Below are 26,906 nucleotides of genomic sequence, written 5' to 3'. Positions count from 1 at the left end.
TGTCTGCTTCTACTGTTGAAGAGGATGCAGATCTACTTTGTTCATTTTAGGTCAGCTTCCCCGTCAGACCGTTGGCTGATGAAAGCTAAGCATTTTCTCATCTGCCAACCCCAATCGCTTTGAATGATCTCCTCCTGTGAATCATGCGTATTTGTAACACTTTATCCACCTTGATAACCTGATAACATGATATAAGGTGTCCACTGTAGTAACCACTGTCCCTCAATGGATTAAACAAACTAAAGTGACAGCTCCTCTGTTAGCAAGAGACGGGTCAAGAGCAAGCAAGAGCAGGGAGGTGTTTACAAGCAGTGTCGCGGTGTTCGAATAACAGGTCAGATAAGTTAGCACAAAGGGCTCCATATTCGTCGACAGTACAGCTGATTGGGTATAAAAGCAGGTGCATCTCAATTTTTGCGCCTCATTTCGCCTGTTTTGGAACTTGGCAGATCGCTCCGCGCGATGTTGGGGGTTCTGTCTTACCGATGTTGATTCTTCGAACATGCGCCCTGCTCATCTGACGTTTTGGTGCCACCAAGTGATCTAAACTTTACACCTGGTGGAACCACATCGAACTCTTGGCGCAAAGTAGATCACTTTTCCAATACGATTTGGGTGAATTTGATCGAGGCAGACCGATTCTGAACTGGAAGTCCTTCGCGTGGGGGCATTGGGACCTCTGAATCATTGCAGAAATCAATTAATTGAATGCATTATTATTATTGCTGACACCAGGTTGCAGACATTATAACATCAGGTTGATTTATACCCATCAATCGCAGGCAGATGCCCCTTAATGTTTTGGAAGGATGGTATGTGGGTGCCATCGGCCCCAACATTTTCATGCCCTTTGCTCACTGGCCCTAACCCACCAATGGTGCTATACTTACGTGGTTCAACAGGTGGGTCTGACTTGTTACCGTTTAACACTGAGCTTGCTTTGTCTGTGTTCTCCACACAGCCCATTAGGCCCATTTCAGGACAATACAATACCCAGGGTAGCGATGTGTGAAGTTTTACACCCCAATATAGGTCATTTTATATCCCATTAATGCCTGACAGAGCATTTTTCCTTACAATGACAAAATTAATGTGAATTCTCTATTATCCTTTATTTGTTCAAACAAATCGTGTTGAAATATATTCTTGTGACACTCCTTTGCAAGGAATATAGTAAAGTGCAAAAGAATAGCTTGTAAATGTTCTAAATGTGCTGTTTGGTGTCTCAGCTTGAACAGGGTGAGCGGATGGGGGCAACAACCGTTTTCCTAGAAAATGCTTGGTGGTGTTTCTAATTTCTGCTCCTGTAATTTTAAGAAGACCTTCCAAAATAAAACGTAAGACAAGGGAATATGTAGTAATTGGCTAATACCGATGGCTGTAAAGGCCGACGGTGAGGTGCATTCTCGCAATATGCCTGATCCAATTGTTTTGCCCATACGTGACACATTTTTCATGGAAGTCTGAATCGCACATTTTCAATCGCATATTTGAATAGGGGTGGCACGGTGATCGACTGGTGAGCACGTCGCCCTCATAGTGCAGAGATGCAGGGTTCGATTCCGAATCCGGCCTTCCTGTGTGGAGTTTGCATGTTGTCCCCGTGCCTGCGTGGGGTTTCTCCCCTGGTACTCTGGTGTCCTCCCACATTCCCAAAGCATGCATGGCAGGCTGATTGAACAATCTAAATTGTCCCTAGGTGTGAGTGTGAGCGCGGATGATTGTTCGTCTATGTGTGCCCTGTCATTGGCTGGCAACCAGTTGGCGGTGTCCCCCGCCTACTGCCCGAGGATAGCTTATCCTCGTGAGGATACGCGGATCAGAAAATGGATGGATGGATGGTTTAAATAGCATGTGCTTGTATATATTTGTTGTATTTGTGTATGTAGTGTTCGATCAGATACATGTCTGAGTTTTTCAGTCTGAATGAAATCAAAATTTCCTGAAATGAAATTTGGGATATCCTGAAATTGCATTTTTCAAGCCTCAGCACGCACCAAGCAGTCATTCTTTCACAAAACGCTGTCATTGAAAATATTGCTCTTTCTTATTATCTCAATTGCTTCTTCATAACGGTGCCGGCTTCCGTTATACTGCAACATTAAAAAATATACTGTATATACTTTGGTTGCCCTCAATCGTGTGCCCTTATGTTGTAAATGTGAACCAATGATTGTATCAGGCTGAAAAGTCTCATCAGTTTTTTCATTTTTTACACATTGTTTTCCTGTACACCCACACACATTGGCATGTTGTGCTGTATTTTAATGAATAACATTCAAAGTTGAACATCATAGCTCGTGTTCTATTTGCAGGGGGGTTGTCTGCTGCCGTGTGTGATTTGCGCAAGTCAGGCAGGGTCGCGTTTCATTTATTCGAAGGCGATGTTGTCTGCTCACCCGGGTCACTTTGGGTCCGTAGTACACTGGAGTCTAAAAGCGCTCACATTTGAAAAGTAATGTGAATAACCATGCGCAAAATCGTGTATGAGCAAAACATTTAATTTGTGAAGGTATTTTAGTGTAATCCAATATTGTTTACATCCTTTACATCGATTAGCAATGCTCACTTTTGATTGAGAATATCAGAACAATGTTTCTGGTGATTGTGCTTTGTTTGACGTTATACCGTAGTTAGAGGCCTTCACGTATTAGAAACTCCTCTTGGCATGAAGTACAAGTGCTACACTACTACAACCACAACAATGAACCGATTGTTGATTTTTTTTTAACTTATTGGACATTGTCAATCAAGTGTGGTCATTAGTATCTTTGGATGCATAAACATTGTCTGTACTTCAATTGTAATGCGCTTGTATTTGGAATGTTGCATTGTATCTCATTGAAATTGTGCCGGTGTGGTTAACCTATTACCTTGTCACCCCCTCCAATCCGTCGTAATCCTCAAAGATTATCTGAGCTTTTTGGAACATTCTCTCGTCTCTCATTGTATAATGCAAATCATCAATCATCTGACATGTTGATTGCTCGCCCCCCTAATCGATTGCACTGTTTGCACAAAAACTAACATGTCTGAATGATTAAGAGGAACAGATAGTCGCCCCTCAATCACCGATGGCCGACCTTGCTGATTACTTTCATGCTTGACAGGTTCCTTTCTCTGCTCCCTCGCCCGCCGTTATTGGGCATAACGCAGAACGTGTAGGCAGCAAGCGGCTGCAATGGGACTTGATTACATTTTTTGATTCATGGCAATAGTTTTAAAAGTCAACCCACCCCAATTTGAATATGTTTGATCACATTTTGTTGCGGCAACCACATCATGATAATTTGACTCTGGACTCGTGATTATTAGCCAGGTTTTGGATGGAATGATAGGATTGGAAAATAATAAGATGTGCAGTGTTTGCCCAACCTTTATTCAGGCAAGGCACTTATTCACCGGTGGAAAACATCTCACTCAGTCTGAGAATTAGTCACTTTATTATTACTACATAATACGTTTGACTATCATATATAATATATGTTGACTCTGCACCATGACCTCCTTTATTGAAGAAAGAACCAAAGGTCCTACGGTGTGACTAAAAACAAAATGTTTTTGTTTACACGTAGCCTGCTTGCTTGTCATCATCACATCGGCAGAACTTGCCTTTCCACAATCGGTGGATGTCCAGGCACGGCCCAGATCAAGTTGCTGTTTTCCTCAGACACAGACACTCACTAGACTGCAATTTGGTGTCCTTGAGGTAGCAATCAAAATGATGAATGACGTACAAATTAAATCACCAAACATCATGGTGAATTTGCAAACAAATCAGTTTAATGAAACAAAAGAAGAACAGTCTCCAATTTCGAGATACGTTTCAGTTTGCTTTTTGACTTTTTAATGATTTTATATTACTGTATCCCCTTTTCTGATTAGAATTGCCCATGTCTCACCTGCAATCCCCCCCTCCCCTCTCCAACCAATCAGCTACCAGTTTGCCCTTGTGTTTCACACCAATATTTCAGCCTCCTGATTTGTCTCCTTGTGTTCTTGTCTGGGTCCATTTAGTCATCTGTCATTTGTCCTGTTTTGACACATCCTTGCGTTTAACTTCTTCATTAGCCAGCCGCACACCAAGTAACCGAATGCCACTGAACAATTCCGTTATGGTTTGCAGCTAGTTTTTGATGAGTTGCAGATCATCTGCAACGAAATATTAGTTTGGCTGCAATTCCAAATGTCACACTGCAAGTAAGTGGCTTCACAACAGCCACAGCATTTATGGCCAATCAAAATGTCAAGTTTTATCACTTGGTCCTTCACAACAAAACAGCCTCTTGGAACATCCTGTTTAAAGCCTTGCAATGGCATGGGACCGTCTATCAATTTTTAGTCGTCATGTGACCACTGTGATGAAATGGAGTTTTAAAACCATAGGCGGACAATTTACAAAATGTTGCCGGTCCGTTATTCATCATTCGTTAGCGGCCTGGGAACCCGTCCGTCATCGGCAGTCCGTATTTTTTTTCGAGCTGAATCAAAGTGGAATCAGTGTGTCAAGTTATTTTAACTGCTTTTTCGGATTCGCTTCCATCAGTAAAATGAAGTACATCAGTAAATCGGTGTGTCTGCATTACACGGTGCCAACACAAAGGCTTGTTCACACACGTACACTCACATACATTTTACATACTTTCACTGTTCCATGAAAAATCGTCAAGGTTGAATAACAGAGCTTCCCTGTGCATTATTAGACGTAACATTTAGACGTTGAAAATGAATCTTCACTCATTCCTCGTCGCCAGTCCCGTGGTCCTGCACGTTAAAATATTTTCAGGCTAGCGGCGATGGGAATAGCTGAAGCAAGCGTTGCTAACTGCTGTTTTCATCCACCAGCAGCTTATTTTTGTATTCTTGGACCCGTTCAGATGTATGAAGACTGTGTGTTGCATTGTTATCTGAACATTTTGCTGTTCCACAATGTGTTATAGTCCCGTGACAAATCGAAAGTCTTTTAAAATAAGTATTGCTTATCGCCCTCAGTATGCCATAACACCTACCTTCAAGCATAGCATTCTGGTCACAAAAATCAAGTTCAGATGTGTCATATGCTGGTATTTATCAATCTTAAACACATTCCTTCTGCTAAATGCCCAAATGTTTTTGTTATTTTTTTCTGATTTAGTCTGCACATTTCCACCTGTGATCTATAGGATTGAACCAAGCAACTATTTTAAAGTGATTGAGTGGTCAATATGTATCACCTGAGTTTTTTTTTTATTTGTTAAATTATCTGGAAAGTATTCTACTATTGAGAAAGAAAACCAGAATGCAGGATTGAAAAAAAATTCTTGAGGAAGTGTTCACCCCAATATTGAATGCCGAAAGAACGACTTTCAATTTTCGTTGAGGAGAGAACCCGTGTTCTTAACAGAGATCATTCAAACGTTCAGGAAGATAAATCCGACACATTTCCTCAAACACAACATGAAGAGAAAAATAAATGCACCAGGGAAGCTTTTGTATGAAAAAGAAGTGATGGGGCATCAATCACTGTATCGTGAATACTCTTACCTGCTTTTTTTAAAATGTCAATTTTAAAATGCAAAAGCTTGTCCAATGACAGAAAAAAATAGCGTGTGTCTCAGTCTTGATAACTAAAATCAGTTTAGCATTTGTTGTACTCCACCAAACCACTTTTTGACAGACGGAATTATTGTAGAGGACTGGCTGTACAAATAATATCGATAGAAGACCGCACTCCTTTGAACACATTTTGAAATTGAATCACTGCTCTGTATTAATTATCAAATGTTTATAATTTACAAAGAAAACCATCGACATCTTGTGGCGCACTGGCTCCTGTCCATTGTGCATAATCATTATGCAGATTGAGACTAAATAGCCATGTAGCCTTAAGCACTTACCCGTGAGGTTCATGGGGGGAAGGTGGGAGGGGTGAGGGGTTCAGTTTGCCAGAGGCTGTAAAGACTGGACTCTGCAGCAATGGAAGCATTCGTGTGATCCAATTTGTGGGTGCCTCAGGGTAAGAATAAAGGTGGTGAAATGTGAAATTATGCACTTCAGTGGTTTGTACCTAAAATGAGGTCAGCTGACGATGTAAATACACCACGTGATCAGATTTGTCAACACATTAATATTGCCGTCCGCAATGACACAAACTAGATCTATGGGGGGTGGGGGATAGCGTCATTATTGGGCTCAAATGGTTAGTTTCAGACATCTTTTTCCACACATGGGCTATCAGAGTGCTTAGAATATTGTCTGGTTATGAATCGTCTGATTCTCCTATCGTCAATACGTGAATACGTGATCTGGGCTTTCAAAACTGGATGGGACGCTATTAGTTACACCTCTCGCTCTCTGTGCTGTTTGTCTGACTCAAGTCAGTGTTATTAGAGGTTGACGTGACCAAGGAGGGTGTTTGAATTTAGGAGGAGGAGAAGTGAGGGACCCCTCGTTGATGGTTACTCTCTTCTCAGTCACGACGTGCCGATATGTTCATCCACTGGCCCAAAGAGGCATGACGGAGAACATCAATATTCGTTCTGAGGTGAGTCTTGGTCTCCTTGGGTATCAAGACAGCTCGTTTTTTTCTTTTCCATCCTGATATATTCTCCCTCCTTCATTCACTTTTCAACTCGATTCACAGGAAGCAAATCACTCAAATACAATCACAGATAAATCATTCAAGCCTATCGCCATTTATAAAGTTATTATCTCCAATGTTCCTTCCCAATTTAAATCATTCAACAAAACGTCACTCCATCTACTTTTATCACCCAGCAGGCGATGGAAAGCTAACTTAGGGGTACCGCCCAACTATTTTTACCATCAACCTCCCAAATCGTCCCACTTTTTTTTAATAATTATTTTTAGACGCACTGTGCTTTTGAAACACAGTTTGAATGCAGTATGTAGAAAAATCACAGTGTGCTATAGAATCACATACAGATACACTGCCCCCAACATACCTACCGTAGGCTACCTTTATACGTTATTTATATGCATATTGCATGTTCAAATGTAAAGTTGTCCATTTGCAATGTTCTATCCATCTATAGCACTCACCAGAGCGCTTTTTAAATATAAATTATTCATTCATCCAGTTACATCCAAATGCAAGACTTTGTTTGGTCTTTTTTTCCCCTGCTGCAAAGTGTTGAGGAGGGGAACTGTCTATTCCTCATGGCCCTCCTTGGACACAGGTTCTTTTATTTCTCTATAAGGTGGAATGAATACCCAACACCACGCCATCTTTTCTGCAGTTTATCACATCACAATACGAATCGATTCGGACTTCTGAGAGTTTCAGATTACGTCAGGAAGCCAAGAAAAAAAATACAGTCACCAGCATACAGTATATAGAGACAATATGGTAATGATAGGCAGGCAGTTATGCCTTCATGCAAATCCCAGAAACAAAGACATTAACATGTCATCTGATCTGGTGTAGCTGGCCAAAAGTTGGGAGTCGTGAGGTGAGACCAGACCACCACTACCGCCATTTTTCTTCAGCCAGAGCTTTGATGTGATGGCAGCAACAAAGATACTTGAGATAACAGTTCCTCGTTTGATGTTAAACATGTCCTCGAGAGGGTCCCTAAAAATGGTGGGGGTGAAGGGGCACTAAAGCTGATTGTGATCACAGTAAGCAGGAAATACCTTCAACAGCATACTGCATTCTTTCTTTCACATGTTTGAACAGATCCAACAACAGAGAGGGGCTAGAATATCACAGTAAGGAATAAATTCCTGAACAAAAGTCACCGTCATTATTTCTCTAATACACGCACCAAGGTTAATGTTACTGAATCACATTCATGTAATGGCACAGCGGGATAGGCCTTCTTATCCTTCGGACCAATGAATACTACACTTCTACTTGCCAGTGTCCATTACTTAACACTGTTGACTTTTATTCCTATGGAGGCATTGCGTAGGTGACCCTGAGGTTGTTTGTTGTATCATCATCCCATGTTCAGAGTAGATTAATTACGCAGAGTTTAAACTTGCAAGCACAACATAAAGTCCTCAGGAGCTTCAATAGTCCCATGAGCGCCGTTTTGAAGTTCTCTCTGTTGCAGGATATTCCTTCTTCAGGCATCAGTAGGCTCACAGGCACACATGTACACCATGTTTTCCTCAAAGGACAGGAAGCACACCGTATGGGATTACCACTGAGTGGCAATGGAGTTTGTGTTTACATCTCTGTGTCATAGTGAACCACACTTTGGTGTTTCCTCGACATTCACCCAAAGAGGCGTTTAAACAGTTTACTCCCTAGTACTACATTTTAGAGGCGTTATATGTATCGAAAGAGCAGATTTTAGTGTCCCCATAGTAAGTTGGTCTACAATCACGGGCTGCTGCATGATGTGATGGCATAAAATGCCAAAGGGTATTTCCCTTGATGCGAATCCCTAATGAATGCAAATAAAAGGATGAATAAAGGGAGTTTAACACACCTGCTATAAACATTGCCAGATTGAAATTTAGCAAAGCATAAAAATGTCAACATAACATATTTTGGGATTCTTTGCATTAACGGCAGCAAAATTATCAAGGTTCATGACACAAAGCATCCCACATTATCCGCTCGGGCATGGGCTGGTCTCCAAGTGGCTCAAGTGATGTTGACAGGTCTAGCAATCATATTTAAAAAAAAAAAACATAAACAAAACCATTTCAACTGTATAATAATGTCTCGCCACCCAGACTGTTGTTTAGTAATTCATTCAATCCATTTTATTCATCTGAATGAGGCAAATGTTGCATATGGTGATGTTCATGCCTTCCATGCCATATCATCATTGATACTTTTCATCCTGTGTTATAATCAATTGATTAACAATTATGCTAGTTGTTTTAATGAGCTGCTGAAATAGTTCTGTGCAAAATACAATGTGAATCTTGCAACGTCCGTGTATGGTAATATAATTTAAAACATATTTGAAATCAAATCAAAGCATTAAAAAAACTGACTTGATGACTGGGCGTCTCCTGGTGTCTAAAAATATCCCCGACATGCCTCGGTCAAAATAACCCAAAGATCAAGAATTACAGTGCAATTAACTGTCCTTTTAAAAGCAGTCACTTTTGATGGGCTGTTTTCCTCAAATGCAAACGAGTCATTGCTCACACAGCCCCCTCCGTGAAAACGCGAGTCTGGCTTCGCATCACCATGACTCTTTTGTGTGAATCCTGCAGCAAATATGACTGCTGAAGAAAGTGCAGCAATTTACTAAATGTCAGAAACAGAGCGAGGGGAGAATTCAGAGCACATTTGAGAGTCACAGATACGGTAGAATTTTGCACAATAGTTAGATCTGAGCGTGATGTGACATTGCGGTTCATGATTGGGTTTTTTTGATTACGTGTGTGTGAATCCAACTGTCCAAGCCAGCAAGGCCTTTTCTGCTGTCCTAAACACTATCAAAAGCCCTGACTATTTACAACCTTAATTCAAATTTTAATTGCATGAATTTCCCACCAGGAGTCTATTCTCTTCATTTCGTAGCATTTCTCTTGGCTGCAATTCTTCCAGTATGCGTATGTAGATGTTGGAGTTTGATTCCAATCAGATTTTAGCCTCATTTTTTTCTCTTACAGAACCAGGACTGCTGGCTGGTTTTAGCGTCAACTGTAATAGCTCTGAGACTGTGTCTTGAACCAAATGGATTCAAAATGCACCTCACGTCTCACAATAACATAAGCATTTTTTCGATTCCATGATTGGTTGGTCAGGGAGAAACGAATGGCTAAGTTTGAGTTGCGAAACATGCCTATAGCGATCCCCGCACATTTCATCATCAGCTCTCTGATGCGTATGCTTTTATTTCATTTTTTTCCTCTCACATTTTTGTCATGTTTTGAGATAAATACTGCTTTTGAAATGCTGCAGATGATGTACGGTATATGGCACAGTTGAGTGCTGTTTCATGTTTTTTTAATGTATACCAGTATATCGAATTGATGGATTCTATAAACCCAATGTGATAGTGGCAGTTGGATTAAATCGGTTAAGTGCCTACTGAAGGCCCAGTTAGCATCCCACTACTTCAATCCAAGACTCAAAACTCGATTTACTTTTGGCAGACACGGTGGATCATCAACCAGGTAGCTGCCAAGTAATTCGTGTTGAAACTTGCTTTGAGTGTCTGATTATCGAAAACTCTGGTTGTGCTGTAGAACTGAGCATCTTATTTCAAGATATATTTTCTGACACTGGCAGCAAGCAAAAAGTTTTTCCCACCTGATGATTTGGCCTCCTCTTTATAACATCAGACTTGTTCACTTTCATCTTTGGTCCACTTAGCTCTTGTCTTATGTTTACGCCTTCATGATTTCAATTCAAGCTCATCGTGCTGGGCCACATCCAGTTTTAACATTTGAAAAGTGATGACGCAGTGCGAATAGTAGCAGACCTGAACGCATGTATCTACAGTAAGTCTGTGTGTGTGTGTGTGTGTGTGTGTGTGTGTGTGTGTGTGTGTGTGTGCGTGTGTGTGTGTGTGTGTGTGTGTGTGTGTGTGTGTGTGTGTGTGTGTGTGTGTGTGTGTGTGTGTTCGAGAGAGCGAGAGTAAATATGTGTGTGACGGTGCAGTGTAATTAGCCCCCAAAGAGTCCGGAAAGGCTTACAATGCCGGCCTGATGAGCTCTCTTCTTGCCCTGCGCTCGACACACCATCTCCTTTGAGAAGTGCTAAATCAGCTCCATGGGGAGGCTGTATCTCTGTGCGCACTGAGATACCCACATGCATTGGGGCTTGTTGAAGATGGATTGTGCCAGTCAAGGGGAAGGTGAAGTGAAATCTGTGATTGTCCACATAGATGAGAGAAGTGAATGTGAGTGTTTCCGCTGGCTCAAGCTGAGCAAACATGGAGCACTACTTGCTAGTGTATACAGTATGTTTGGATGTGTGTGTGTGTGTGTGTGTGTGTGTCTGTATGTGTGTGTGTGTTATCATGGGAACAAGATAGCTAGAGTGTGTACCTCCATTTATTGACCATCTATTAACCCTGTCTCAATAAACAAAGCTTTTATTATCACCATCATTAATGTCCATTCTATTCACCAGATGTCCACCACTCAGCAAGATAAAATTTGGGACCAGATCTGTATCGGGGTGACAAATTGCATCATGGCAAACATGTCTGTAATTTCTCAAATAGTTATGGCCTATTTTTGTAAACGATACATGTGGAAAGGCTGGCATATCCTGATTTTATTTATTTATTTATTTATTTTTACATTTCCCTCATTTGGACACACTAATGTCCGGTCGCTAGTCCAACACATAGCGATAGCATTTAAGTCTTTCAACCCTTTCAGGGACAGCGGTTACTACAGTGGACAGCTTATTATGTTATCAGGTTACAGGTGCCTGAAAGGGTTAAATATACTTGCAATCGCTGAAAAGATGTCAAGTGACTAAAAATGACGTATTCCCTTATTATTTGCTACCCAAGTGTCGGCGAAACATTTAACGAGCCATTTGTTGTATTACAATACATACAGATGGCTTATTTTGACATGTTCAACTCAAGTTTGCTTTGAGGGCACAAAAACAACCATGAATTGAACACAGTGTCACATTGTATGGTGCAGATACAACAACTTTGAGCTTATGAAAACTAAAGACAACCTATGATCAAATAATAATAATAATAATAATGTCAAGCCTACACTACAAACTGCAGGATGAACATAAATGTTCACACGAAGCTTCGTGACCGAGCGGCCGACAGCGCCTCCCTATAACTGGGTGCCTCGCATGGACGGCGGGGGAGGGAGGGAGGGGGTGAGTGAGAGAGAGCACAGCTTTATGATTACTTCAATTACACAAACCCACGTTAAGACAATTTTGAAGAATGAAGTAATTTTTCAGTCCAGATGGCATCCCAGTAGCTTGGAATAAACAGGAAGCCAGAACCACGTACGCCTACCTATTTTCCACCGGAAACATGTCATGAGCTACACAAGTCCATTCAAATTACAGTACTTTGTCAATAGGTTTGAATGACTTGGAAGTATTATTTGAATGACATAACCCATTGAAACATTTTTTTACGATCCATCAGCACTGCCAACGTGGCACAAGTTGCATGCTTCAGTCCACTCTAAATTCTCATTACCTCCACACACGCACACAATGGACATACTCTACCTGAATATGTGTCCTACATATGTGCCGGACATCTCCCATGTTGACACAATCGTGTTTTTCCACTTGCGTAGTAAATACCAGAATGCCTACGTCTTCTGCGAAGCTCAATGAATAGCTCGAATTTGATCAGGGATGGGCCCTCGGGAGACACGTATCTGCCCACTCCTCTGCCATTGTGTCCAGCTCGACACTTTCTGTTATCCATACTCTTCTCCAATATTCCTTGGAACCATCAGCAGCAGATACTGTTATGTAGTTATGTAATACCTTATATGACATCAAACGGAAGAGAGTATTTCAAGTTTGGAACTTAGCCCGGGGAAATGTAGCTTCTCTGAAGGATAACATGCTATTGCTGTGATCATGAATGTAGCTTTGCTACGGGAACGCTATTTCATGTTGAGAACAGCTACGTTGCAACTGCGCTACTCAGTAATATAGTTCAACCAACAACTTATACTTGTAACGTCGTGACTGCCTGACACTGCTCATTAGCACCCGTCTCTCACCCTCTCACCCGTCTGCAGATGTGCAACTAACAGGGAAGGTGCGAGCAAGTCCCGCTCATATGGAGATGAAGACATGATAATATCAAGGCACGAGACTTGATCCCCTTGTAGGTTTTGTTTGGCGATGTTATGATGCCAGGGGACACCACAGACCCTCATGAATTTCCATGTGTTAGTTTACTACGCAGCCATTAAAAAAAATCAGCAGCAAGATTTGCTTTCAGATTGTTGACGCAGGCTCTGAGAGTAAATGACTATGGTTCAAAAAAACAGTGCAGGTTTGATTGCTGTTTATTTTAAATCACCTGTCATCACTGAACTTTTGTTCTTCATCTGCAATTTACATTCACACTCCGCTCTTTATTTCGAAGATTACACTTCTTGGACAATAAGATTCATTCTCCTGTCTTGTTCTTGTCCTAAATGGTCCTTAAACTTTTCTCGGTACACAATGTTTAGAGAGCCTGTGAGGTCATGGAGGGGAATCTGGAGACGCTTAAAATAAATATGACTTATTTTGCATAGATATGGCGACCGTAGTAGTTTGTGAATAAGATACTGCCAATCATGCAGACATCTCGGCTTCTACATCGTGACAACTGATGACCCCGACTGGTGAAGAACCTCCATAACTTTTGGTGTATTTCTTAGTTTTTGAACAACTATTTGTTGTCCCCGCATGCGATTTGTTCCTCATTGCCAGCGAAGGTCCAATAGAGGTTAGATGTCACCTTACACAAAACATGCAATGATCATTACTGTAGCAAAAAAAGAGTAAAAATCCATTAATTCATTCAATTGACGTCATTTTGACCTATTATCAATTTCACACCGGCTGTTGGAACAAAGATCCGATATCAAAGTAGGACTGCGTAATGGCTGCATGAACAATATAACTACCAAAAGAGAACGGCCCATTTATAAATGCACAGTCAGCGTTGCGAGTTTCACCTTATTTCAACTTCAACTTAATTTCTATTTCAACATATTTTTCAGAAAAGGCTACAAACAAGTTTTTTCGTTGTTTTTTTTTTTACCAGGGTCACTTTGCCACATGTAAAAACCTAGATGAATAAAGGATGTTCATGTATTCGTATTTGTGTATTTTATCAGTCAAAAGTTTGGCTGTACTTTCTCATGCTATTGAACGAGAAACTTGAACAGTATTTAGTTGTTTGGCGTTGTTTGGAGGAAGTATAAGTGACCTGAAACGATAGGAGTCATTCTTTCAAAATAAAACAGGAAGTGACCAGACAAACACAAACAACCCTTACCTCGGTGTGACATTCATTACGTATTTATGAGAATAATATTTGTTTGATATATATTATACAGTTTTGCTGGGTATTGCATTGTGTCATATATTGGGTCACACATTTCAATAACTTTCATTTGAAATCTTTTGTTTCTAATAACTACCGTTTTTCAAAATCACTCTCACTCAGGCAGGTAATTCCACGCTCATTAGAGGTCTTTTTTTTTCCATCAAGAGAACACTGAAATGTTTCAGAACCTTTAAAATCGTTATAAATTAGATACAGTTTTACCAGATTGCCACCATTATGAGTGCATAATGGCTCCAAAAACGATAACCTATTAAGTTTATCGGAGGATTAAGAGCCGGCAGCCACTTTAAAACCTGTCGTTGAAAGCCAATGAGAATTACACCAGACCAGTTCCCACGATGCATAAGCGGTGTGACCTAGATCAATACGAGAGCTTTAGATTTTAACAGGCATGACCAGCTGAGCCTGCCAATTGCTCTGGAATTATACTTGAGGGAAAGGAAGGTAATTAAACCAGTAAATTTACTCCAGCCTTCAGCTGTCCGCCACTTCGCTGTCAGAGTTTGAACCCAAACTAAAACTCTTCTCTTTTTATATTCATTTGGAGATGAAGTCTCTTGTTTTATTTATTTATTCATTTTATATCTTTATGTACAAGCTCGACACTCCAACTCTTCAATTTGGATCTTGTCTACTGCTCTGGTGTAAGGCCCTCAAACTCGTGTATAATGCTCCAGAGTTGGCCATGTCTGACCTTCCCAGTACAGATAATGTAATTCAAATCCAAGTCATACATTTTACATTAGAAAATTCTAACCACTAAACTTTGACAAAAGAAAGTCGGAAAACTGACAAATAATAATGATCTTGTCTCAGTGTATTCACAAAGTGTGAAATTCTTCTGTTGTATGAATGGCAACGGGTGGGTTCACAGGTTGACTGTACCAAGTGCTTCCATCTCTAATCGAGGAGAATTTTGTTGTTCTGCCAACCACTCTGCTGCATTTGCAGAGCTAGATGAACAAAGATACATCTGTTATGAATAAATAATATCTTCGGCAAATTTTGTAATATTGGCTCATTTCACTGATGAGCTCTCATGTAACCTGAGTTGTGCGACTACATTCTGGTTGGGAGTCACTGAACTAATCCAAAGAGCAACCACATCCAATTATTACACCGACATCATCAGTTCAAAAGACCGTTAACTTCAAATCTTTCTTTTCAACAGTTTGAATTGGTTGGTAGAATCTTCCATTCTCCTCACCGCACTTCCTGCCGGTTCAACCGTTCTGGGGTCGAGCCCCTCCCCCACACCCCTGCTGCCCATTGTCTCTGGAACTCCTTCACACACAGCATCCATTACCTTATAACCTCTTCCTTAGTCTCCAAACACACCTTTTCAAATGATCTTAGTCTGTTCCTCCCACATTAGATTGAATTATTTTCATCTTTAACATTTATTGATCTGATGTTTAGTACATAAAGCACGCTTTGCCCCACATGATAGTATATATTCGTTTTTGCTTGAAGGGATGTCTTGTAAATTACAAGACAGCTAAAGAGCTATTTCAATGCTTATATCTCCCCCCCCCCCCCCCAAAAAAAATAATTCAGTTAGAAGACCAAGGTTTCTGCTGGTCTGAATAAACCACTAATTAATTGAAGACGAGCCTTGGCATCAAAAACAGCCCGTGTTGTGTATCATCTAAAGCTCCAAGTACAACATCCCCTTGGGTGTTTTGGGATGGCGAGCACAGCCCGTGGATATAAAAGGATGCCTTCATCATCACCATTAATGGGAACAATCTCAGTATTTATCAAGTGTCTTTGTTTTGATAAATAGTTGAGCAACTCTTTGGTCGCTGCTCACAACTGTCTTTTGATTCAATTGTGTACTCTGCCGAAAGCACAAAGACAGCTGGAATAGGCTCGTGCACGCTCGTGACCCTTGTGAGGATAAGTGGATTAAAAAAAAAAAATCAATGGATGGATGGATTATTCAGTACAGTGCATGGTCAATAAACAATGGTCTCCTGGCAGTAGATATTCTGTAAACTTGGAATGGGAATGGAAAAAAAAACACAATTTGCGCTTCATTGCATCTTTCTGCTTCTCTGATTTGGCGCTGTATTGAAGCTGTATTACACCAATGCGATTATTTTACACACTGGATTGCGCACTTTCAAGGTCCGCTGATTCTCCCCTCCAGACATCCGAAACAACCACCGTGTGCAAAAGGCCGATGAGTGTACAAAAGCTTTCGAGGCGTGACCGTTGATGTCTTATGGTGTCCCTAATTCCCGACGCGTAGTTCTCAAGAGACATGAGTTCCATCAACATCCATTTGGAAAATATGTCACACTAAATGTGAAATCAACTTGATCTGGAAGTGACGCTAATTGCCACTCGTGTCATGTGCACCGCTCATATAACCGGTTTCTTTGAAGGAGCAAGTGATTTTGTATTTTGAATTTCATAAATCCAATAACAGTAATTTAATCAGAATACTGTACTCATGAACGAACGCCTGTGCATCAATAGAAAAGTGAATCTTGATCAGTGCGGTTGAGTCAGTTCAACACATTTGACAACCGCCCTACATCAATTAAAAACAAATCATTCAAAATCGAACTCATGGCGCCGTGGCAATGACTATAGTTGTTTGCGATCAGGGCTTCCAAAGTCCAAGCCGACATCAGCGTGCGAAAATACTCCTCGCAGGTAAAAAATGCTTGCGGTGGCTCTGAATTCTTTTTCACCAATCTTCTATACATATATTGCGCGTCGTCCCGCACGCGGTCTGGCCTTCCGTCTGTGCCTTTTCAAAACGTACCTACTTCACCGCGCCGCTGCGCGCCGCCACTGCGCCGCTCAGGCAGTGGCTCACTACGATCGCGCGGGCATCTTAGCGAAAAAATGTTGTCTACCCACAAGCATTGCAATGAAATTGTTAGTTATTTAGTAGAGCTAAACATCTCTTTATTTTCGCGATAAGCAATGAAGATGAACAAAAAGTTGAACCAAGCAACAACACTTTTGTGGACCGAAGGCCCACCTTACCAGCCTTCCCCAGGAACTAGCTGATGAGCCGCCCGGAGGGCGGCGAACCAGCTAGTAAGATATAACGTCGACTTGTCATTGCCGTAATGTAAAACACGGCCATTGTGGCCGTTGGTGAGCGTATAAGGGCCAGGTCTGTACAACATCAGCACGAGTCAGCCGTGTCAGGCGTCAGAGCATCTGAAATGACTAAAAATGTGCATCAGCTAACTATTGACTTTGCATTTATCTGTGGTGATGGTGGTGTTGCAAGCAGCATTGTCATTGTTGCTGTCATCGTGGGACTGTAACTGTTGTTGATAACGCTGATGTTCTCTTACCCCTCCCTCTGTTGCTCCATTCCTCTGTCCCATTTGCTCTCGCTATCTACACACCATGGCGAGACAGAAGGCCCACAGAGCCTGGCTCCTGTTTGCGGTTTCTTACTGTAGAGGTCATTGGTTATCTAAAGTGCGACTATGTCTGCGTGCGTTTCTATGTTTTTGTTTCATGCCTGACGCCGCATCATATTCTCCTGCATTACGCAGCTCCATGTAGCTGATCATATGATGCATGACGGTCGCCCCTGTATCGTGGTGCACATCGGTGTTGCTCGGCAAAGACATTACGAGCAGCAGGACATCACAACATCTTGTTGCTCTTCTTGTCATTCATGCCAGATTTATTTATTGTTTCCGAGAGAAACTCGCATGTCGTTAGTTGTGACCTCATTTAATGTTCTTTTTATTTTTCTGTGCTCCTTGTCTAGAATCACTGTGCACACTGTGTTGTGAACCAGAAGGTGAGTGGGCCCGGCTATTCCCCAAAAGCTCTTGTCATCATAAGGTCTGCTCCATGCTGCTTTCAGAGGGTGGGAATGCGTGGGGGGCACAATGCCGCAGGCACATTCTTCCTGTGCCTTCATTTTAGAGACAATTAAAAAAAATAATAAAAGTAGGGTCACCCTGATTTTGCTTCGGTAAAAATTAAACCTTCAACAACTGACCCTCTCAGTTTTAAACCTGATACCTATACTGTGACTAGGGCAGAGCAGGGCAGGTTGTCTAAATGTAATGCCCAGCGGGCTGCTATCTTAATGTGCTTTTGACGATTGGCAGTACGACAGCTGAAGGACAAATCATTCGAGTGATGACTAACCACGTTGGTGTCTGTTTCATCTCACGAAAACATTAAGCTTTATTTGGACATGTGATTTGTATATATATTTATATGCGAGCGTCCGTGCTCTCTGGGGAGCTGTCACATTGCTGCAGATGTATTTGAGAGACAGAAAGCCGCTTAGCGCTCCGGCATCCCGCGCCTCCGTATTCTCTGGGTCTTCTCATGCAGCTCACGCTGCCTCATCATCCATCTCCAAATGCAAACTATTCCTGTGTGCATCTTTGCTGTTTGGCTCTCGGGTCAGCGTCTCCATCCCTCCCTCTTGCACGGATTATATTGTGAGGTGCAATCAGGCATTTGATCTTCTGCGGCTATTGTGGGATTTTGCTTGGAAGTCTGCTGTTAGCGGCGATCCCGCTAAACAGAAGTGGGCAGAAATGGCCTGTGAATTCAACAGGAGCTGGCAGCTTATTTTGCATTTCGCTTCAAGAGAGGTGAATCCAGGAAACAAGCAAACATGCTCAGTGACCGGCTCAGTGACTGATAAGACATTTTCTCTTCAACTTAACCTTGTCTAGAAATCAACAATGTGCCCGTACGCTCAAATAAGCATTATTCTACATGTCCAAAATCAATGAAGCTGATGCTTTGCCTGATTTGATAAAGACATAATCAAATTGAGCGTGATAACAGTGACCTTCCCCCTGAGAGGGACAGACAGACAGTCAGACAAAGTAGGACAGAAAGGTTCCATGTACCGTAATCCTCAAACTGCATCAGTGTTGTTTCACGATGACATTTGGGACTACAGGCCTGAGGGGGGGTTATGGGATCCCAGGGGAAAACGTCCATGTGCGCACGCGTGTATGTGAGTTTTTATTCAGAAAAGTCGGTTGAATGCACACAGTGTGTCTATTAACTTCTCCCTAGCTGTGTTGCATTGAGACAAACATCATTTGGGAATCCTTTTGATTTTCAGCAATTTGACAATGACATTAATCTGTTTAATGAAACGTTGGTGTTCAGCCAGCAGTGGGTTTTTTTCCCCCTCTTAAGGACATTACCAGATTATTTAGTCTTTAAATGCCCTATTCTTTTTTACAAGACAATCACTAATTCTGTCAGTAGTTTTGTTTGTGCTTCATCTTCCAGCACTTAATGAAAGAGCAATGGCAAAGACCCAACGCAATGAGCCGAAAGTCGCGAAATGTTCACAGGCAAGGCTGCCAACGAATATATTTTTGCAAAGTATGACACTGGACTGCATTATACACAATCGCCATTCTCAAAGTTTGAAAATATGTGACTTGATATGTCTCTATAATAATTTTTCATGACCTCAACCCTTTCATAACATGATAAGCTGTCCACTGTAGTAACCGCTGTCCGTGAAAGGGTTAAAACCGTATCCCTTATCTGATCCACTGGCGAAAGGACACTTGGATTCTGTCCTCTTTCATTTAGGACTGCTTCAAACAACAAAGTGTATGCAGGAAAAGTGGTTAAGATTGCATGACTGTCCGTTTTTTGATGTATTGTGTTATATTGTTTTCTTATTTTATTTGAACTGTTAACTGTTACAGTTGCAGCTGTTGTGAAAGCGCTATATAAATAAAAATGTATTGTATTGTATTGTACCTTCGCGCATCGACCCCACAGTGCAGAGGTCATGGGTACGATCCCGGCTCCAGCCTTCCTGTGTGGAGTTTGCATGTTCTCCCTGTTCCTCCCACATTCCAAAAACACGCATGGCAGGCTGATTGAACACTCAAAATTGTCCCTAGGTGTGAATGTGAGCGTGAATGGCTGTTCGTCTGTGTGTGCCTTCAGGGTGTCCCCCGTCTACTGTCCGAAGACAGCTGGGATAGTGGTCTGTCTTTTTTATGCTGCCCAACTGAATAATTTCAATTGTATTGTAAATCCACACTTGGGGACTTTTTAGAAAATCTCAAAGGGAAAGACAATACGTTTATTATTTATAATACTGTCTATCGTTGCTGGTCAAAAAGGAGCAATGAAAGATTGGACAATGATCGGGCAATTTTACATCACTGGGAAGTGCAGGTCTCCAGACTCACCTTGGTATATTGAAATAATCAGAAACTTTCACTCACAAATATGTATTATCTCTCATGTGTGTTGGAATACATTCTGTCAAGGACTGACATTTCATTTTGTATTTCTCACACTCACATAGATGCAGACTGATTGTGAGCCAAAATATGAGCCTCAACCTTCAACCGTTGCATGGACAATTTACTCTGTCCATCATAGACCACATTTTCGCGGGACTCTGAACCTTATTGCAGGGATGCGGAGATGACATGAAAGAAGGTGGGAAGGGGGGAGTCCACAGAAGTGACGGGTGCAGGATAGGAGAATGAATACGTTTTGTGGAAGCAAAGCAAGGCTGCACAGTGTATATTAGTCCCATGCCCCTGCTTGCTTACTTTCCCTCTGGAGCACGGAGGGCATTTGGGAACAACAAATATGATAATGACTCAAGCGTATACGTACCCCTCTACTTCAGGTATGTCAAACTTAAGGCCCACGGTCCGGAACCGGCCCCCAAGGAGGTTAGATCCGTCCCGCGGGATAATTTAAAAGTGAAAAAAATGCATTAAAGACATAGAATGAATATTTAAAATAAAATGCAATTCGTGGATTATCCGCTGTTTTGATCACAGTAGACGACAACATTGTTTTAATCGGGGAAGAAAACAGCAGTCTCAGTCTGCCACTGAGATAGACCCAACGCATCAAATGATATGAAAGCACCAATCAATGCTCCTTGAGACCAAAACAAAGAAAATAGATGATATTTTGGTGATTCATAGCACAGTATGGTATAATGTTAACAGTTTGGCCCACTTGACATCTACCGAGTCCGTATGTGGCCCACAATGTGAAATGAGTTTGACACCCCTGCTTTACTCAATTGAACATCATAGATTTGTCATTTCAAGAAACCCATTTACATTGTATGTTGGTCAGACGAACAGGATTCTTACTCGATTGCCGACCAAGGTCGGTGTCTAACAAAGGAGGTTTGGTTGTATGTGAGGAGAGTACTGATTGCTGATTTACCACAAGCGTCATCCTGCATTTTTTAGCTCTTTTTAAGCCACATCATTAAGTCGTGAAAGGGTGGTGTACTCATCACTCTTTGGTTCAAAGAGAGAGCAGAGAGAGGAGAGGAAGTTTGAAGAAAATATGACATTTTAAGATTGCCTGCAGCTGCCCAGTAAAGTGGGATTAAGGATGCATGCAATTAATTCTGCAAGCAATTTCTTTTCCTTCAGCCGGTGGCAAGTAAAAGTGCGGTGGCGAAGCAACCTTTTGAGTTCATCATTGAGAAACGGAAGTTGCTCACTCAGATTTCTAAAGCGTTGCATTGTCTTCTCCCTCACCTTGATATTTTTAACACGAGCACCCTTCAGTACATTTTGGGGGAAATCAAATTTTGAATCCTCAAGGGGGCACCGTTTGTGGGATATGTCACCAAAAAAAAAAAAAAAAAAATACAGTACTTGGCAAAATAATGAGGTTGGAAACTGTCAGGGAGCAGTCATGACAGTATGTGTCATTATTTGAGATTGAACTATAACAACTGTCTTTCGCAATCAGATGCCGGATTGGAAATTAGCATAACATAATCAGCATACTCACCACTCTTGGTGGGGAAATTGCACCTGATTATCAATAACACAAATTATAACATTGCTCAGTACAGATTGTGGAGTCTGCATGTATCATGAGTAGGAAACTGAAACAAGGAGATACTGGCCCCCTTTGACAAGAGTTTTAATCCAGTAATGTTACGCCTCACCTGTTTTTATGGAAAGGCTTAACGGAACATGACAGAGAGAACTCTGCAGTGGAGTTCATAATGGTGGTGTAGCAGTGTCTGTAAGTTACACAGCAGGAATTTTTATGATGGTGCTTTTTTTTTTTTTACTCACGCCAGCATCGCTGAAATGCGTGGCACTAAAGCAAGGCAGCAAAATAGTGGTACAAAAATCTCCCGACAAATGGTGACCATCAATATAAGCACTTGGGTGTATATATTTGTTACTGTTGTCCTGTCCTTTCGCAGTAGTTGGAAGGCTATTTGTCTGTGTGCTTCTTTTTAAGTGTGGTTGCTTACTGGAATGGATATTCCGTAATAGTGTTAGCAAATACCCTCAAACCGAACATAGCAGGTAACAGCATTACGGCTCAAGATCACAGGGGTGTGCTCGCTGTGAGTGTGCCACAAGTGCACAAGACTGATTGACACCTCACTAGTAATGCCTATCTCTGATTGGTTGTTTTTCCTTGGTTGCAGTGGTTTCTAAAAAATCAAATTGGGGGTACAAGATAAACTAGGGCCATTGTTTTTGTTTTTGTATTTTACCCCCCGGACCATTTTACTAATATAACTGGTCGTATTATGGCATTTATTTGTTAAAATACCCGAAGGATCATAAATTCCAGACATTTTTTTTTTTTTCATATTTCTTGCCATGGGGAATCTGGCTTCTTTTATGGCCAGATCACATGCGGTGTGCCTGCCCCCATCCTGCTCCACATATTGCTGGGCCAATGGCAAGCCTGGCTCTCATTAGATTGACAACAAGTGGGCTAAATGTCTCCAGCAGGAACCGTCTTCTCTTCCGACTCGCTTGGCCGAGAGTGAGAGCGGACAGGTGCTTGCTTCAACTAGGAGAAGCAGAGCCTAGAGTGTGGAATCACACATTTTAACTTATTGTATGTGGCACATTGATGCATTGCCCAAATAAACAACTTATGAGTCCACTAAACCTAAATTCAGAACCCCAAAGCATGATGAATGCGAAAGTAGGCAAATCAGGGAGGCAAGGAGGGGCAGAGTTGGCTGACCGAAATTTATTTAACAAAAAAAAAAAAATACAAACAGGAGTGCACTGGAAAAAACTCACTCAAATACTGAAAGTCCAGAAAACCACAGGAACGAAAGTAACAAAAACCTATTAGAGAAACATAACAGGGAATATGGACACCAGTCCACTGAAGTCTATCATCGTAATGTGAGTCTCATGACCAGCATGACAGATTAAAAAAAAAAAGTGACTCTGACTGAAGTGTAATGTCCAATATATATATATACTAGCTGGTTCGCCGCCCTCTGGGCGGCTCATCAGCTAGTTCCTGCGGAAGGCTGGTAAGGTGGGCCTTCGGCCCACAAAAGTGTTGTTGCTTGGTTCAACTTTTTGTTCATCTTCATTGCTTATTGCGAAAATAAAGAGATGTTTAGCTCTACTAAATAACTAACAATTTCATTGCAATGCTTGTGGGTAGACAACATTTTTTCGCTAAGATGCCCGCGCGATCATGGTAAGCCACTGCCTGAGCGGCGCAGTGGCAGCGGCGCAGTGGCAGCGCGCAGCGGCGCGGTGAAGTAGGTACGTTTTGAAAAGGGACAGACGGAAGGACAGACCGCGTGCGGGACGACGCGCAATATATATATAGAAGATATATATATATACACACAGTATATATATAAAATTCCTCGTCCCCCCCTCGGTGGTGTCCGTCCCTCATTCAGCTCGGGTCCTCTACCAGAGGCCAGGAAGCTTGAGGGTTCTGCGCAGTATCCTTGCTGTTCCTAGCACTGCACATTTCTGGACTGAGATGTCCGATGTTGTTCCCGGGATCTGTTGCAACCACTCATCCGGTTTGGGGGTCACTGTCCCGAGTGCTCCGACCACCACAGGCACGACCTTTACCTTCCAGGCTCTTTCCAGCTCCTCTCTGAGCCCTTGGTATTTCTCAAGTTTTTCGTGTTCCTTCTTCTTGATGTTTCCATCACTTGGGACCGCCACATCCACTACAACGGCTTTCCTCTGCCCTTTATCTATGATCACGATATCTGGTTGGTTCACCATTACCATCTTGTCAGTCTGGATCTGGAAGTCCCACAGGATCTTCGCTCTGTCATTCTCCACCACCTTCGGAGGTGTTTCCCATTTTGACCTTGGGGTTTCCAGTCCATACTCCGCACAGATGTTTCGGTAGACTATGCCAGCCACCTGGTTATGCCGTTCCATGTCGGGTTTCCGTGCCAGCATCTTACACCCTGCAGTTATTTGTTGGATCGTCTCAGGTGCCTCTTTGCACAACCTACACCTTGGGTCTTGTCTGGTGTGGTATATCTGGGCCTCAATGGCTCTGGTGCTCAGGGCCATTGAAAGGTGAAAGGTGGAACAAAGGGTGAATATTCAGAGCCACCTTTAATTGAGCATTTGCTTTTCAGATCAGGTCGGAAAATGGTTTCTAATGAAGCACTTGCGATTCCTGACTGCTTGTGTGTTGACTCCATCTTCCTCTCCCTTCTTTACCTTTGTGGCTAGCGCTCTGTTTCTGCCCCCGGCCAACTCCAGATTTACCGTGGTCTGTTTAGTCCTGAAGTATGAACACCCAAATTATGCTGATTAGTATATTTTTAGAGTTTTCTTAATCTTTCTTTCTGAGTGATCCTTTTTTTTTGTGGTAAGATGAGTCAAAATTATAGAGCACCAAAGTAATTTGTCATCTTTGAATTTACATCACGAATGATTACCGAGCAGCGTAAACTTGCCACATTTAAACAGAGCGTCATTTTTGATTCTAATCAAAGTTTATTTTTGCACTCCTTTTCATGAACGTCTCTGTGGAATGCATTGCTTAGCTAGCCAAGTAGAAGGCAGGGCCGCAGATATCGGATAATGCCCTGATTCACTTCTGAATCACGAGCACTGTGTCTATGTATAGACTAAGTGATCTCAGAAGAGTAGATTGAGAGTGGGAATGACTGATGGTAGCTGTCTTGCCACAGCTATGGTGACTCATTGAGCTCCACTTTTCACCTTCCTCTATTTGCGCATCATGTTCCAACTGAGACATTTCTGTCAGTGGAATTGTCTCAGTTTTTGCAACAGAGCTGATGTCATTGACATTTGACATGATTCTGCTAGAGCAGTTTATGAAACGCGAATGGTTTGCCTCATTACTGTTGTCCTCGAAAATGTATTCATCGTGGCACAACGCTTTAACACGCGAGCATTTCGGCCGGGACAGAGAAGTATAAATTACCGGTACTCGGAAATAAAGCATACACAGACATCCAAAGTACAGAGAGTCCAAGGGCAATTTCTTATACGTTAACAGTGGGGCATCTCTTGCTCGGCAGATGGTTGAATCATTTCATTCAATTGCTATCCAATGTTTGGCAACATTGACCTAAGCTCTGGCCCGGCCCGACTGTGTCGAGCCAATTGACTCCCAAGTTTTAAAGCTGTAAGTGATATAAAATGTGCAATGATAATATAAATTGATTACAAATGATGCACTACGATACACAAATAAGGTCCAATGCTGACTATTATCGTAAGGGTACGAAAGTGTCAGTATGATCGCATTTGAATTAGAAAAAAAAAAAAAAAAAACAGGAAACAATTCATGCTGGAGGATGTTGCAATCCAATCTCAGTTCTGTTGAGTCTACAAATGGGAAATATTGATCTGTACATATGGTACAAATAGTTGTGATGACCTAATGTTTGGTATTTATATATGATTGTAGTTAATCCCAACTGAGGACTGGTTTCCATAGTCCTTTATGTGGAAAGTGGTTGGAAGATCAGTACTATTTTGATAACTGGATGTTTTGTTTTGCTTTGTTTTTTTAATAAATAAGACTCAGTGTTCACAGATCACATTTTGCATGAAGCCCATTTGATTGTATAATGGTCTGTCCACTTGCATCCAATTTTACAACATATGCATTTTCTATGTTGGAACTTCATTATGTTGAGATTGAACACCGCCATAATATAACCTCTATATCTGCAGCTGTATTTGCTATTAACTCCTGTGAAAATCAGTGAATAGCATTTGATTTGAGCAGGGTCAGACACATTTCTTAGTGGCTCTATAATCCATTGCCTCCACTGTGACTCAGGCTTTGTAGCAACCTCGAAACATATGCCCACCGGACCAAAAAGTAAAACTTTCGGAAATTGATCCTGTTGAAGGAGCTTCTTCATTATCGCAAAAAATAAATAATAAAATAAAAAAACTGGGTTCTGCATTATTAAACTTTGCATAAACACTTGGGCCAGTTACTTTCAGTAGTTCCATTAAGGTGTGGTGAGCCTGTGCTGTCTGTTGCCTGATTTTAATCAACTTTAATCAGCTCCATACATATTCCCCTGCATATAATTATAGTCTGTTATATTACCCTTCTGGACGAAGGAAACTATCTATGCAGGGCTGTATTGCGATACAATTATTAATTACCTGTTATAAAATGTAATAATGTTGTAAAGTAGTAATGTAACACTTCTGCAAAGGCACCATGAAGGCAAAAAGGTACCTGCAGTTTTTGGAGAAACATATGCTGCCATCCAAGCAATATCTTTTTCATGGACGCCCCCTTGTTTACTTCAGTAAAACAATGCCAAACCACATTCTGCATGTGTTACAACAGCGTGCCTTCCTTGTTAAAGAGTACATATACGAGGCAGGCCTGCCTGCAGTCCAGACCTGTCTCCCATTGAAAATTTTTGGCACATTATGAAACGGAAACCCCCGGACTGATGAACAGCTGCAGCTGTACATCAAGCAAGAAAGGAAAATAATTCCACCTACCTAAGAAGAAAAAAAGGTATTATGCAGTCGACAAAATTGTTTCGAACTGCAACATTTGTGTAGCCTTTTCCCCAGCAATTAATGTGAAATTCACCGCAGGGGTGTTACACTTCAGAGGTACCACTGTGCTGTCATTACTCTCAGCTCCAGCTCCTCCCAT

General features: G+C 41.7%; 1 protein-coding gene across 9 annotated transcripts in view; it reads left to right on the top strand.

The window, feature by feature from the left end:
• The window catches only part of dlgap2a (discs, large (Drosophila) homolog-associated protein 2a), a 139,729-nt gene that overhangs the window by 55,664 nt on the left and 57,159 nt on the right, over positions 1-26,906 (top strand). For 7 of the 9 annotated variants that reach the window (XM_052086837.1, XM_052086838.1, XM_052086836.1 and 4 more), the window contains one exon: positions 17,746-17,778. The exons of the other annotated variants lie outside the window; for them this stretch is intronic. In XM_052086837.1, the coding sequence (XP_051942797.1) occupies positions 17,746-17,778 (33 nt within the window). The remainder of the gene's footprint in view (positions 1-17,745; positions 17,779-26,906) is intronic. 9 annotated transcript variants of the gene reach the window in all.

This window comes from Hippocampus zosterae, chromosome 14 (genome assembly GCF_025434085.1).
Source record: "Hippocampus zosterae strain Florida chromosome 14, ASM2543408v3, whole genome shotgun sequence".
Taxonomy (NCBI): Eukaryota; Metazoa; Chordata; class Actinopteri; order Syngnathiformes; family Syngnathidae; genus Hippocampus; species Hippocampus zosterae.
The sequence above is the reverse complement of the archived record's forward strand: the minus strand, read 5'-3'. Positions and strand labels throughout refer to the sequence as shown.